The sequence below is a fragment of the Prionailurus bengalensis genome, chromosome B3 (assembly GCF_016509475.1).
Source record: "Prionailurus bengalensis isolate Pbe53 chromosome B3, Fcat_Pben_1.1_paternal_pri, whole genome shotgun sequence".
Lineage (NCBI taxonomy): Eukaryota > Metazoa > Chordata > Mammalia > Carnivora > Felidae > Prionailurus > Prionailurus bengalensis.
In genome coordinates this window covers 147,679,386-147,691,950 of record NC_057355.1, presented here as the reverse complement: position 1 = coordinate 147,691,950, position 12,565 = coordinate 147,679,386, and the positions used below count along the sequence as shown (strand labels likewise).

General features: G+C 53.4%; 1 protein-coding gene and 2 gene segments (V, D, J or C); all 3 read left to right on the top strand.

Moving 5' to 3' along the window:
- LOC122469620 overlaps positions 1-12,565 on the top strand; it is a 224,822-nt gene that overhangs the window by 140,054 nt on the left and 72,203 nt on the right. The window contains 1 exon segment of the C gene segment in view: positions 5,490-5,493. Coding sequence covers positions 5,490-5,493 — 4 coding nt within the window.
- The window catches only part of LOC122469619 (immunoglobulin delta heavy chain-like), a 125,560-nt gene that overhangs the window by 73,435 nt on the left and 39,560 nt on the right, over positions 1-12,565 (top strand). The window contains exon 4 of the mRNA XM_043557145.1: positions 8,806-8,811. Coding sequence (XP_043413080.1) covers positions 8,806-8,811 — 6 coding nt within the window. The remainder of the gene's footprint in view (positions 1-8,805; positions 8,812-12,565) is intronic.
- The window catches only part of LOC122469618, a 139,340-nt gene that overhangs the window by 106,410 nt on the left and 20,365 nt on the right, over positions 1-12,565 (top strand).

Sequence of the window (12,565 nt, the reverse complement as noted above, 5' to 3'; positions counted from 1 at the left end):
CAAGTCCCGGCGCCCGTGACCCCGCACCTGCCAGGTGGAGGGCAGGTGTACAGGGCACTGCCAGTGCAGGGGGAGCTGGGCTGAGGTGCCACACCCCTACCCCAGGGGGAACGGGAGGGAGGGGAGATTCTGTACGGACCCTCTCAAGGTGTCACAACCCCCACAGTGGCCCAGGATAGACCCAAAAGCCCTTCCTTGAGCCCTCTGCCCCTCTGCCCTCAGGCATCCCGTTCTGGCTGACACTGACCAGCCAGCATGGCTGAGCAGCAGACCCCTCACAGACAGGACGGACCCAACATGCCCGGGGGCACAGAGCCCAAGGAGCAGGAGGCCAGCCCACCAGACCCGGGCTCAGGCTGCAGCCCCGCTCCACGCAGGGTGGGCTGGGGGAGGCTGGCTTCTGCCTCAGAGCCCACCCACCCATATGGGGCTCAACCAGACACCAGACTGGGCTGAACGTGCCCCAGAATCCTCACGCACTGGAACTCCAGACTCCAGAGCTCAGGGGGAGTGTCCAGCATGGAGAAGCCCCCCCCCCACCCCCCGCCATCCATGGGACAAGACCCAGGAGGGGGCTGAGCCCCCAGCATCCATCCATCAGACAAGACCCAGGAGGGGGCTGAGCCCCCAGCATCCGTCCATCAGACAAGACCCAGGAGGGGGCTGAGCCCCCAGCGTTCGTCTATCAGACAAGACCCAGGAGGGGGCTGAGCCCCCAGCACCTGTCCATCAGACAAGACCCAGGAAGGGGCTGAGCCCCCAGCAGCCAAGAGGTTTATGAGTCAGTCTGTGTCATGGTGGTATAGCGGAAGCTGGTCCCACAGTGACACCCTCCAGGCCGGAAACCCCTGCCCCCAAGTGGGTCCACCAGCAGAAGGGCCTGCCTCCCGGCCTGAGGTCTGCATCCTCCCACCCAGTTCAGGGGGTCAGTGATAGCCTGAGGAGGGTCCTGTTCCAGGAGACAGGCTGCCCAGTGCAGCCTCCCCACCTGGGGGTCCTTGGTGGATTTTGTGCAGGCCTGAGGCAGAGTGGGTAGTAGCGGATGGGCTCACAGTGCCTCAGGCCATTCATAAAACCCGCCCACAGGCCCCGCCAGACAGAATACCTCCACCCAGCAGCCCATCCCTCCCTGCAGGGGCCTCACGGCCAAGGAGGAGCCTGGAGTATTCTGAGCAGCCCGGGGTCACTGTGTCCGGTGGGAACTAGCACTGAGACGTTGGCTGTGGCCAAAACTGTCCCCATGGGCTCTGGGGGCCCAGCCTGGAGCTAGCCGTCCGACAGGGGAGCCCCGCCCCCAGCCAGGAGGTGTCCGCGGGCTCCTGGGGTAACCGGATAGCCCTGGACGCCCCTCAGCCTCCCCGCTTCCGGGTTAGGACAGGAGGCTGGGCCGGGCGGGGGGTCGGGGGGGCTGGGCCCTGTCCTCACCCTCCAGAGCAGACCTTCAAGGCCTGTGTCCCTCAGGGAGACACAAGCATCTGCTCCTGCCACTGCTGCCCTGGGCAGGGGTCAGCAGGCATGACCCCTCACGTCGGTCATCCAGGCGCCACTGCTGGACAGAGGCCAGCCGGGCCTCAGGCCCCTTTAGGAATGCCCGGCTGGCGGCCAGCACATGGGGTGCCCGTCAGCCACCGGCCGCCAAGCAGGCAGCACCAGGAAGACCACCCAGAAGGACCCGTGCGCCCCTTCTGCCCATCACCCCTGAGCCCAGTGCCCTCCCCTGTGGGGACGGCCATCCAGGCAGCATTCTCCCTGGGGCCCCCATGCTGCAGCCATTGGGTCCTCAAGAGCCCCTGTCCCAGCACTGAGGACTCGGCCACACGGGGCAGCCAGGGTCCCCCAGCCCACAACAGGACTCCCAAAAGCCCGAGCCCACCATGTGGAGCAAGGAAGAGGAGCTCTGCCTTCACTGGGGCCCTCCACCAGCCTGCACCCACCCACCTGTCACCTGTGAGCCAGTCTCCAGAGGGCCTGGAGCCCCCAACTCAGAGGCCTCCCTTCCTGGGTGAAGTCTCATCCAGCCCAGGTCCCCACTGGCCAGCACCGGTCTTGGGGACAGAGCCAGCCAGGCGCCAGGCACCCTGTTCCCACGCAGCTCCCTGGGCTCAGCACCACATGTCCCAGGCAGGAAGCAGATAAGCTCCAGGGCAGCAAACCCCCTCCTGCCTTCCCTTCCTGTCCCACCCCACTCTTCCACCCCCCTCCTCTCCCCTCCCTGCCCTCCCTGCACTCAGGCCTGGGAGGTTTTCAGGTACTTTACCTTAAAGCTGGGGTTTCCCTCCATGGATTTCCCTGCAGTTTCTCTCCTCTGGTCAACTCTATATTTCTTCCCTCACTCCCAGCACCACAATACTGCACTCGCTCACTCCCTCACTCATCAGCCCAGGGAACTTAGCCAGGCCCTGGGGTGTGACACAGCAGGCACACGCGGCCCTGAGGGTATGCAGACGTTTGCACACATACAGATGACACTGAGAAGGGGAGGCACAGGGTGTGGCTTGGAGTGTGTGGGTCAGTCAGGGCCCCTTCCTGGAGGACCAGGCACTCTAGCTGCAGGTGGAGAGGAGAAGCGTCCGGGACTTTGGCAATGGGGACCGAGGGGCTAGCAAGGATGCCCTCTGGGAGGACAGGGAGCCTCAGATGGGGGAGCCTGAGTCATTCAGGAACGAGCTGGAGCCCAAGACAGAGCTGGGCTGCACTTCAGGAGCCCTGGTCCCAGGCGGTGATGCAGCGGGCAAAGGGGACACAGGGACCCAGATGTGCAAGGTCCAGGCACAGAGGAGCACGCCCCAGCCCTGGAGCCCCCAGCAGTATAGGACACCAACAAGTCAGTGCTCCTGTCCCCAGGCAGGGGACAAAAGCCCCACTTCTCCAGGTCCCTAAGGTCAGCACCCTCAAGCTTCAGTGCACACAGACCCCCTACCCCAGGAATCTTACTGATCTGCAGATCCAGATGCAACCATTCTGGGGAGGGTCTCAGGGAACCCCATGCAGCCCTGGATGAGGACGCACTCCTGCCAGGGCGCACTGATCGGCCAGCGGCCAGAAAGGAGGCCACACCATTCCCCACCTTCCAGAAGACGACAGTCCACAGATCTCCCTCCCCAGTCCCACAAGACTGATTACTGAGAAGGCCCTCACAGTGACCCCCACCTCCCAAACACTCTCCCCTCTGGTCCTCGAGCCCAGCAGCCTCAGGGTGACATGCACACTCACCCGTGGTCACCCTGCCCCCTCCTGGCCCACCCTTCCTGGGGTTGTTGCTGCTTTCCCCTACTCTCACCTGCAGGGCCCCCTCAGGACCCTCCAGCTCACCGGCATGGCACCCGTGACCTCGACCCACAGCCACCCCCACGACCCAGCCAGGTGAGCCCAACTCTCCACAGCCAGGCCTGGACACACAGGGGTCATGACCCCAATGCTCCCTGGCACCATTTTGAATTGGTGGCCACATGCTGAAGGGGGCTGCAGGCTGCTGGGCTTAGCTCTTACAGGCCCTCACCACACAGCCTGCGTGGGGCAGGCCACCCTAGCACCCAGCTGATATCCACTTTCCCCTCAACTTCCCGGCACCTCCCAGTCTCTTCTGCGGCCCAGTGGCCACAGGACCCACAGAGGCCAGTGAGATGTACTTGGGAAGAAGGAGGCTTCCAGAGTATACTTTGCTGTTTGCTGCCTGCCTATCCTGGGATATAGATGCAAGGCCCAGAGGTGAGCAGCCCCTTTGCTCACCTACTAAAGATAGTGGGCCAAAAATATAGATGGAATCTTGGCCCCCAGTGGTGTTGACAGATTCCTCTGTTCTCACACGGGAGGATTAAGCTGGTGCAGTGGGGTTTCTATTTTACGCATCCTGACTGATCCCCATGGAGGAGCTTCCCAGCCACCACCCCCACTGGGATTATGCTGTGGGTCCCATCCAGTCTCCCCAGTCTGAGGCTCCCTCCCTACCTGCTTGCCCAGCTGAGGTCATCTCCTATTTTGATCAGAATAAGAGAAAAGCCTGCCCCCCCTCCACCTGCCTGCATGTGTGTGGGTCCCCAAAGAGGCCGCCTTCACAGGCAGCCAACAAGGACACAGTCACACCAAACAAAAGACGGCACCATGTTGGGACAGGTAGCACATAGGTGCACACATACCTGTCACCATCACACAAAAACAAGAACGGATGTTTATTTGAACTTACAGATTATATGGTGCTACTTTCTTTTCTGTTGCATGAATCTTGTTACTTAATCAAACAGGACTATTTGCAGTTAGGACTGACCGGTAGCAGGACCTTTATGTGGTGTGCGTGGAAACACCTAACTCTATTTTTAAAATATATCTCCTGTCTTCTGACGGTGATTCATTCCAACTCCTTTCTTCAACTCTCTAGAGCGTTTTTCACATTTTGTAGGTTAGATGCATAAATGCAAGATTTTGTAAAAGGAGAATGCAACTCCAGTAGGGCTAATTCATTTTTTAATTTTTTTTATTTCTTTTTGAGAAAGAGACAGAGTGTGAGCAGGGGAGGGGCAGAGAGAGAGGGAGACACAGACTCTGGAGCAGGCTCCAGGCTCCAAGCTGTCAGCACAGAGCCCGATGTGGAGCTCAAACCTAAGAATCGTGAGATCATGACCCGAGCCAAAGTCAGACACTTAACAGACTGAGTCACCCAGACGCCCCTACAATAAGGCTAATTAGACAGATGTTACCTACATTTAATAGCTATAATGAGGATATGTCTCTGTCCCACAATGCAGTAAGATGTTCTCACTCTGTTTCCTTGTTCCAGCATACTCCTGTGCAGAGCCAGAGGCCGGGGGACATCCTGTGTCCTCTGTGCACATTTACAGATTTAAATAAAAATGCTTTAAAAGACTCAAAAAAAAAAAAAGAATAAATGGTTTGAAAGCATGGAGACCATTTAAGTCAGAGAAATCAAAGTCGGGTCCCAGGTAAGTTGGGTTTGGTTAATGGTTCCGGGATGCCCAAGCCCGTGAGCTGCAGACAAGTGACCCCCACCTTCCTCCCGCACATTCAGGCACGTCCCTGGCCTCTGAGGCGTCTGCAATCTGGCCTCTCCTCCTTGGCCGGTGTCTGTTCGCTGCTCCTGCCCTCCCCCCAACTCCTGACCGAGGACCCGGGACGAGGGTCCTAGTCCTCCTGCATGCATCCCTCCACGTCCTCCGGTCCTCCGGCTCAAACACCATTTACACACTGATGGTCCTGGCCCTGGATGGACCAGATGCCCACACGCCACCCGGGCACTGGCACCTCCCTGGAGCTTGCGGGTTCCTGCCCCACCACTGCACACCCTCTGCTCCTTCTCCGTGGCCGCCCACACTCACGGCTGCTCTGTCTCACTCCCCATGTCTAATCCACCCCAAACCCTTTAGGCTCCACTGTGAAGCCCTACACACTCAGAGGACACCACACAGCCCACTGTGCATGGCCTGCTTGGGGCCCATGGCCTGCCTGTGCACCCCACGCCTCCCGGTGCACCCCACCGCCCTAGGTGGCAACAGCAGGCCTTCCAAGACCTTCTCTGAACCCTCCCCCACCCCATGCACCTGCTGGAAACCCTCCCAGAGCCCTCCCCTTCTCAGAGAAAACCCCACAGTCACTCACGAGGCCCACACTGGCTCTGAGGGGGGCCTTGTTGTGTGTGTGTGTGGGGGGGTCCCTCCACCCAGAAGCCTCCTCCCTGGAGTCAGTGTCACCCTGCGGGTCGTCTGCATGGAAACCTCAGAGGTCACACACCCCCAACGCCAGAGACCTGTGGAAGCCCGTCACCACACCTCACACATGCTCACACCTGGGGGTCCTGGGGGCTGCCCCTCACTGCAGTCCCACCAGTCCCGCCAGTTGCAGAAAGACGATAGGGAACCTTAAACCAACCAACACAATTCAAAACAGTGTTCAAACAGTGTTCCAGAACATTATTAAACTTCTCAGGAAAAAAACAACCCAGAGCAGTCAATACAGTTACTGGGCTCAATAAAATACAGGAGATATTCAGCTTTAAGGCTCTTCCTGAGTGCCCAGGAAGGCTCTACTTTGACCAAGGCCAGAACGACACGACCAGACTTCCCAGCAGGGGCTCCTTCTCTGCCCTGAGCACATGCCACACGTCTACTTCAGTGGCAAATAACCTGCAGGAAACATTGCAAACAGAAAGATAAGAGTAAGACCTCCCCACGTTCCCATAAGGTTGGAGACTGCAGCCTTGAACGTACTGGAAACAGGACATGAGTCGGTGACTTTCTGGAATGTTCTTCGTTCATGAAGATCTGTATCTCTTCATGTGAGAATCCCCCACACTAAAGGTTGCTTCCGGAGCGAGTGTGGGTCCCAGCAGCGGCTTCACTTGCGCTCTGGCAAAACTCTTCTTTCTTTTAGAAATTCTAAAAGGCAGGAGGGGCGCCTGGGCGGCTCAGTCAGTTAAGCGGCCGACTTCGGCTCAGGTCATGATCTTGAGGTTCATGAGTTCGAGCCCCGCGTCGGGCTCTGTGCTGACAGCTCGGAGCCTGGAGCCTGCTTCGGATTCTGTGTCTCCCTCTCTCTCTGCCCCTCCCCTGCTCTCTCTCTCTCTCTCTCTCTCTCTCAAGAGTAAACATTAGAAATTCTAAAAGATTTGTTCATTTTGCAATTGACAACTTTGAAATAAGCAGAAGGAGATCAGATCATTGACAAGAGGAGAACCAATCTGACCTGATTTCTCAAAAGAAAATGAAAGCTTATTTATGCCCATAAAACTCTGTTGGAGAGAAAATATGACTCAAGAATTTTATGACCCAAAACACGGGCATTCAAATATATTTTCCATGTGCGTGAACTTGGGGGACTGACCCCTTCAATTCTTCCTTACAGAGTAAATCCATATGTAAGACATTAATATTTAATTATAAAAAGTATAATGTTTTCGAGTCTATATTATACAAGCTGAATAATGAAAATCTTCATATGAATGTACACACATATACAACCAACATTCAATACAGATAATACAGACTGTTGGAAATAAAATTATTTATTTGAAATAATAAATTCAATTAAATTTCAACTTAATTGAAACTTTATCCAACCAATAGACAGTTGGAAGGTTTCATGCAAAAGACATACCCATTTTAAGTAAAAGAGCCTGCTTGGGGGGGGGGGGGGGGCGTGTGCATGTGCGGGAGCCATGAACACGGTACAACGAGCGTACAGTCGTCACTGTCAGGCAGAAGGAGGTGTGATGCCAACAGAGGAGCATAAATGAAATACTGAAAATATTGTTTAATTAACCAGCCCCAAAGGCAGCGGTAAAGGGTGGAGAGAGGCACGAATGCGGCCAGGCCAGGAGCGGGCGGGCAGGCGGGAGGCTGGGGGAGCAGCAGGTCCCCCTGGGGATGTTCCGGGGGGGGGGGGGGGGGAAGGGGGCGGGGGTGGGGCCCGGAGCTGGTTGGACCGGAGGCCGGAGAGCCGGGCCAGGTACTGGATACAGGTCCCCTCTGGGGACGCAGAGCCGAGTGGAGAAGGAGGGGAAGCAGCTTGAGTCCCAGGAGCTCCTGGGCGTGGTAGAGGCTCGCAGTTCCCACCGCCTGTGACTTCCTCCTTCCGGGACCCCCCTCCCCCCTCCCCCCCACACACAGCACTTGCCCCTCAGCTCCCCAGAATCGGCGGAGACACACATGTAGAATCGTGGCGAGGGGAACGTCCATTTTTAGTGACCCTAGGGAGGCTGAGGTAACGCGAATGCGCAGGACGCAGGGAGGAGCCACGAGCCGCTGACACCTGCAGAGCCCACGTGACGGAGGCCCCAGGACAGCCGAGAAGGCCCGGCGTTCTGCCCACGAACACCTCTCCCTGGTCCCAGCGCCTCGTGTGCCACGACCCGCGGGGGGGGGGGGGGGGGCGGGGACCGCGGTCCGCAGGGCCCCTCGGTGCCCAGCGCGGGTGACCCCAGCCGCCCGCCCACCCCGTCCCCGTCCCCGTCCCCCGTCCCCGGGCCGCGGTGCTCCCGAGGCTGCCGCGCCCCGGCGTCCGCCCCGTCCTCCCTCCGACGAGACGCTACAAAAAGAGCGCGTCCAGGGGGTCACTTCGGGAGACGACGAGTGAACTGGCACAGTATCGGCATTGGGAGAACAGCAGCGAGCCGCACCCGCACCGGAGGAGGAGTCCCCAGGGAAACCGGGCCACAGAAGGACACGTCCACCCGATCACCCGTCACCAGTGGAACGCAATGAACGGAGCAGCGGGACTTGGGACGGGAAACCCAACGCCCGCGACGGCCGTCAGACACACGCACGGTCCGGCCTCGGGGACGAAGGAAGACGCTGCGCGCGCGGCGGTGACGCGCACCGGAGGACGGGCGCACACGTGCCCAGCGTCCTCCGGGACCCCCGCGACGCCGCGTGCCGGCCGTTGCACGCTGGGTCCCTCGTCTCGGGCGCGCGAGGCTCCCTGTCGGCCGCAGATTGTGCCTGTGCCAGGAGGGAGCGTATGAATTCCACCTTAAAATACATCTTCCCTCCTCTTCTTTCGTTAGTTAGTGTTGGAAAGAATCGACTTGGGCAGGATTCAAAAAGACGAACTCCTCAGAAAGGGGAGACACAGGCTCCTCCACTTCTGACCCCACGATCAGCGCCAGGCAGCCGTGAGCAGCACGACAGGTCACAGGGGAAGGCGGGAGCCTGTCTGTCCTTCCAGAATAAGGCCACTGAAGACGTGGCAGCAAGCTAAGTGTCCACCTCGGGCGGACACATAGAGAAGACGTGGAGTCCACACTGTGGACTGTGTCACTCAGCCACCCAAAGGAAATCCTGCTGTCGGCCCACACGGGTGGGCCTCGAGGGCATTATGCAGAGTGACACGAGCCACAGAAAGACGCTGTGTGATCTCGCTTATGTACAGAAACTTAAAAAGCCGAACTCCTTGAAACAGAAGGTCAAAAGATGGCAACCAAGGGCTGGAGGTGGGGGAGTAGGGGAGACGTGGTTTGGGGTGTAAACTTACGACTAGTAGATGTAACAGTTCTGGAGGTCCGATGCACAGCCTAGGGAGTGCAGTCAGCGATACTGTATGGTAAACTTCCTACTTGCTGAGAGACCACATCCTAATTATTCCCAACACGAAAAAGAAATGATAATTATGTGACCCCCCATGGGGCGTTAGCTAGCTCTGCCATAACAATCATACGCGGACACCTTAAACTTACACATCGTTATCTGTCAATTATGTCTCAGTTTTAGAAATAAAGTGCCTTATCAACAACAAGAAAAAGTAACACTGCTGAAACACAGTTTGAACATTCAAGAATCCAGTGAATAGGTTTCTATAACCCCCACATGGCAAAATTGCTCGTGAAAAGACATCAGCCACCAATAGATGCACGGAGAAGCTGGGGCCACAAAACCCGTGGGAAATACTAATGTGGTTAAAACATGAGGCTGAGACCCAAGCGGCTGGGGAGACTGAACAGAGAGGAGATGGGTTCTGTCCCGACAAAGCAGAAATTTCCCCACCAGCAAAAGTGCCAGGTCAGGGCAGGTGACAGCCGCGGCTGCACGCGGAGAGCTAGGTGCCCAAGGACGTCAATGAGGTGGACCCAGGTGGGAGGGGTGGAGGCAGAGCCAGGTACACTGTTTAGTAAGAGAGCAGAGGTCCGAGGAGGACCCTGTGACCAGAGGCGGGAAGGAAGTGGGCATGACAAGGAGCCAGGGCTTTCACACCTCGCAGAGCGGAGGCCACACATTGCGGGACGTTGTCACAACAGAGCAACCACTGCATACTCAAAGAGCAGAGAAGGGCAGCTTGAAATGGAAAACTTCTTTTGGGAGTTGAAAAGCAGGAATCATGACATGAACAGCTAGGATAGGATGGAGACTAACATGTCTGTCCTCTCAGCAAGTGTGAGTGGTCTTACTGTGTCCACTGAGGGGAAGCACTTGTGGACAAGACGACAAACAAAACAAACAGCTCATGAGCATCACACAGAAAAGGAGAAGCAGAAACATTTGAGCCAAGGCAGCCATTTTCTCGTGACGAGATTTCAGTCTCCAATTCTACCAGACATTTAAAGAGGAGTTAATACCCATTCCTCTCAAACTGTTCCATAAAATTCAAGAGAAAGAAAAACTTCCAAATTCATTCTATGATGTCAGCATTACCCTAATAATAAAATGAAATAAAGACACCACCAAAAAGAGAACCACAGGCCAACATCTCTCGTGAACATGGATGCAAAAATCCTCACAAAATTCTAGCAAACCAAATCCAACAGTATGTTTAAAAAATCATGCACCATGTTTAAGTGGGATTTATTCCCAGAATGCAATGGTGGTTTAATATTCACAAATCAATCAACATGATACATCATATTAATAAGAGAAAGGATAAGAACCATCTGGTCCTCTCAACAGATGCAGAAAAAGCATTTGACAAAGTACAGCATCCATTCTTGATAAAAACCCTCAACAAAGTAGGGACTGAGGGAACATACCTCAACATCATAAAGGCCATATATGAAAATCCTACAGCTAATGTCATCCTCAATCGGGAAAAACAGAGCTTTTCCTCTATGGTCAGGAACAATACAGAAATGCCCACTCTCATCATTGCTATTTAACATAGTGTGGGAATCTTTACCCTCAGCAATCAGACAACTAAAAGAAATAAAGGGCATTCAAATTGGCAAGGAAGAAGCCAAACTTTCACGATTTGGAGACAATATAATATGATGCTCTATGTAGAAAACCCAAAAGACTCCACCAAAAAATTGCTAGAATTAATACATGAATTCAGCAAAGTTGCAGAATATAAAATCAACATACAAAAATCTGTTGCATTTCTATACAGCAATAATGAAACAACAGAAAGAAAAATTAAGGAATCAATACCATTTACAATTGCACCAAAAACAGTAAGATACCTAGGAACAAACCTAACCAAAGAGTTAAAAGATCTGTAGGCTGAAAACTATAAAACACTGATGAAAGAAATTAAAGATAACACAAAGAAATGGAAAGACTTTCCATGCTCATGGATCAAAAGAACATGTTAAAATGTCAGTACTATCCAAAGCAATCTACACATTCAATGCATCCCAATCAAAATTGCACCAGCATTCTTCTCAAAACTAGAACAAACAATCCTAAAATTTGTATGGAACCACAAAAGACCCCAAATAACCAAAGTAGTATTGAAGAAGAAAACCAAAGCAGGATGCATCACAATCCCAGACTTTAGCCTCTACTACAAAGCTGTAATCATCAAGACAGTATGTTATTGGCACAAAAACAGAAACATGGAATAGAATAGAGACCGATGGAATAGAATAGAGACTCCAGAATTGGGCCCACAAATGTATGGCCAACTAATCTTTGACAAAGCAGGAAAGAATATCCAGTGGAAAAAAGACAGTCTCTTTAACAAATGGTGCTGGGAGAAGTGGAGAGCAACATGCAGAAGAATGAAACTAGACCACTTTCTTACACCATACACAAAAGTAAACTCAAAATGGATGAAGGACCTGAATGTGAGTCAGGAAACCATCAAAACCCTAGGGGAGAAAGCAGGAAAAACCTCTTTGACCTCAACCATAGCAATTTCTTATTCCAAAAGCAAGGAAATTGAAAAGCAAAAATGAACTATTGAGACCTCCAATTTCTTACATCTCCAAAAGCAAGGAAATTAAAAGCAAAAATGAACTATTGAGACCTCATCAAGATAAAAATCCTTTGTGCTGCAAAGGAAACAATCAACAAAACTAAAAGGCAACCAATGGAATGGGAAAAGATACTTGCAAATGACATATAGGATAAAAGGTTAGTATCCAAAATTTATAAAGAACTCACCAAACTCCACACCCGAAAAGCAAATAATCCAGTGAAGAAATGGGCAGAAGACATGAATAGACACTTCTCCAAAGAAGACATCCAGATGGCCAACAAGCACATGAAAAGATGTTCAACATCACTCCTCATCAGGGAAATACAAATCAAAACCACACTGAGATACCACCTCACACCAGTCAGAGTGGCTAAAATAAACAAATCAGGACACTATAGATGCTGGCGAGGATGTGGAGAAACGGGAACCCTCTTGCACTGTTGGTGGGAATGCAAACTGGTGCAGCTTCTCTGGGAAACAGTGTGGAGGTTCCTCAAAAAATTAGAAATAGAATTACCCTATGATCCAACAATAGCACTGCTAGGAATTTACCCAAGGGATACAGGAGTGCTGATGCATAGGCGCACATGTACCCCAATGTTTATAGCAGCACTTTCAACAATAGCCAAATTATGGAAAGAACCTAAATGTCCATCAATTGACAAATAGATAAATAAGATGTGGTTTATATATACAATGGAATACTACGTGGCAATGAGAAAGAATGAAATATGGCCATTTGCATCACCATGGATGGAACTGGAGAGTGTTATGCTAAGTGAAATAAGTCAGGCAGAGAAAGACAGATACCATATGTTTTCACTCATATGTGAATCTTGAGAAACTTAACAGAAGACCATGGGGAGGGGAAGGGGAAAAGGAAGTTACAGAGAGATTGGGAGGCAAATCATCAGAGAGTTTTAAATGCTGA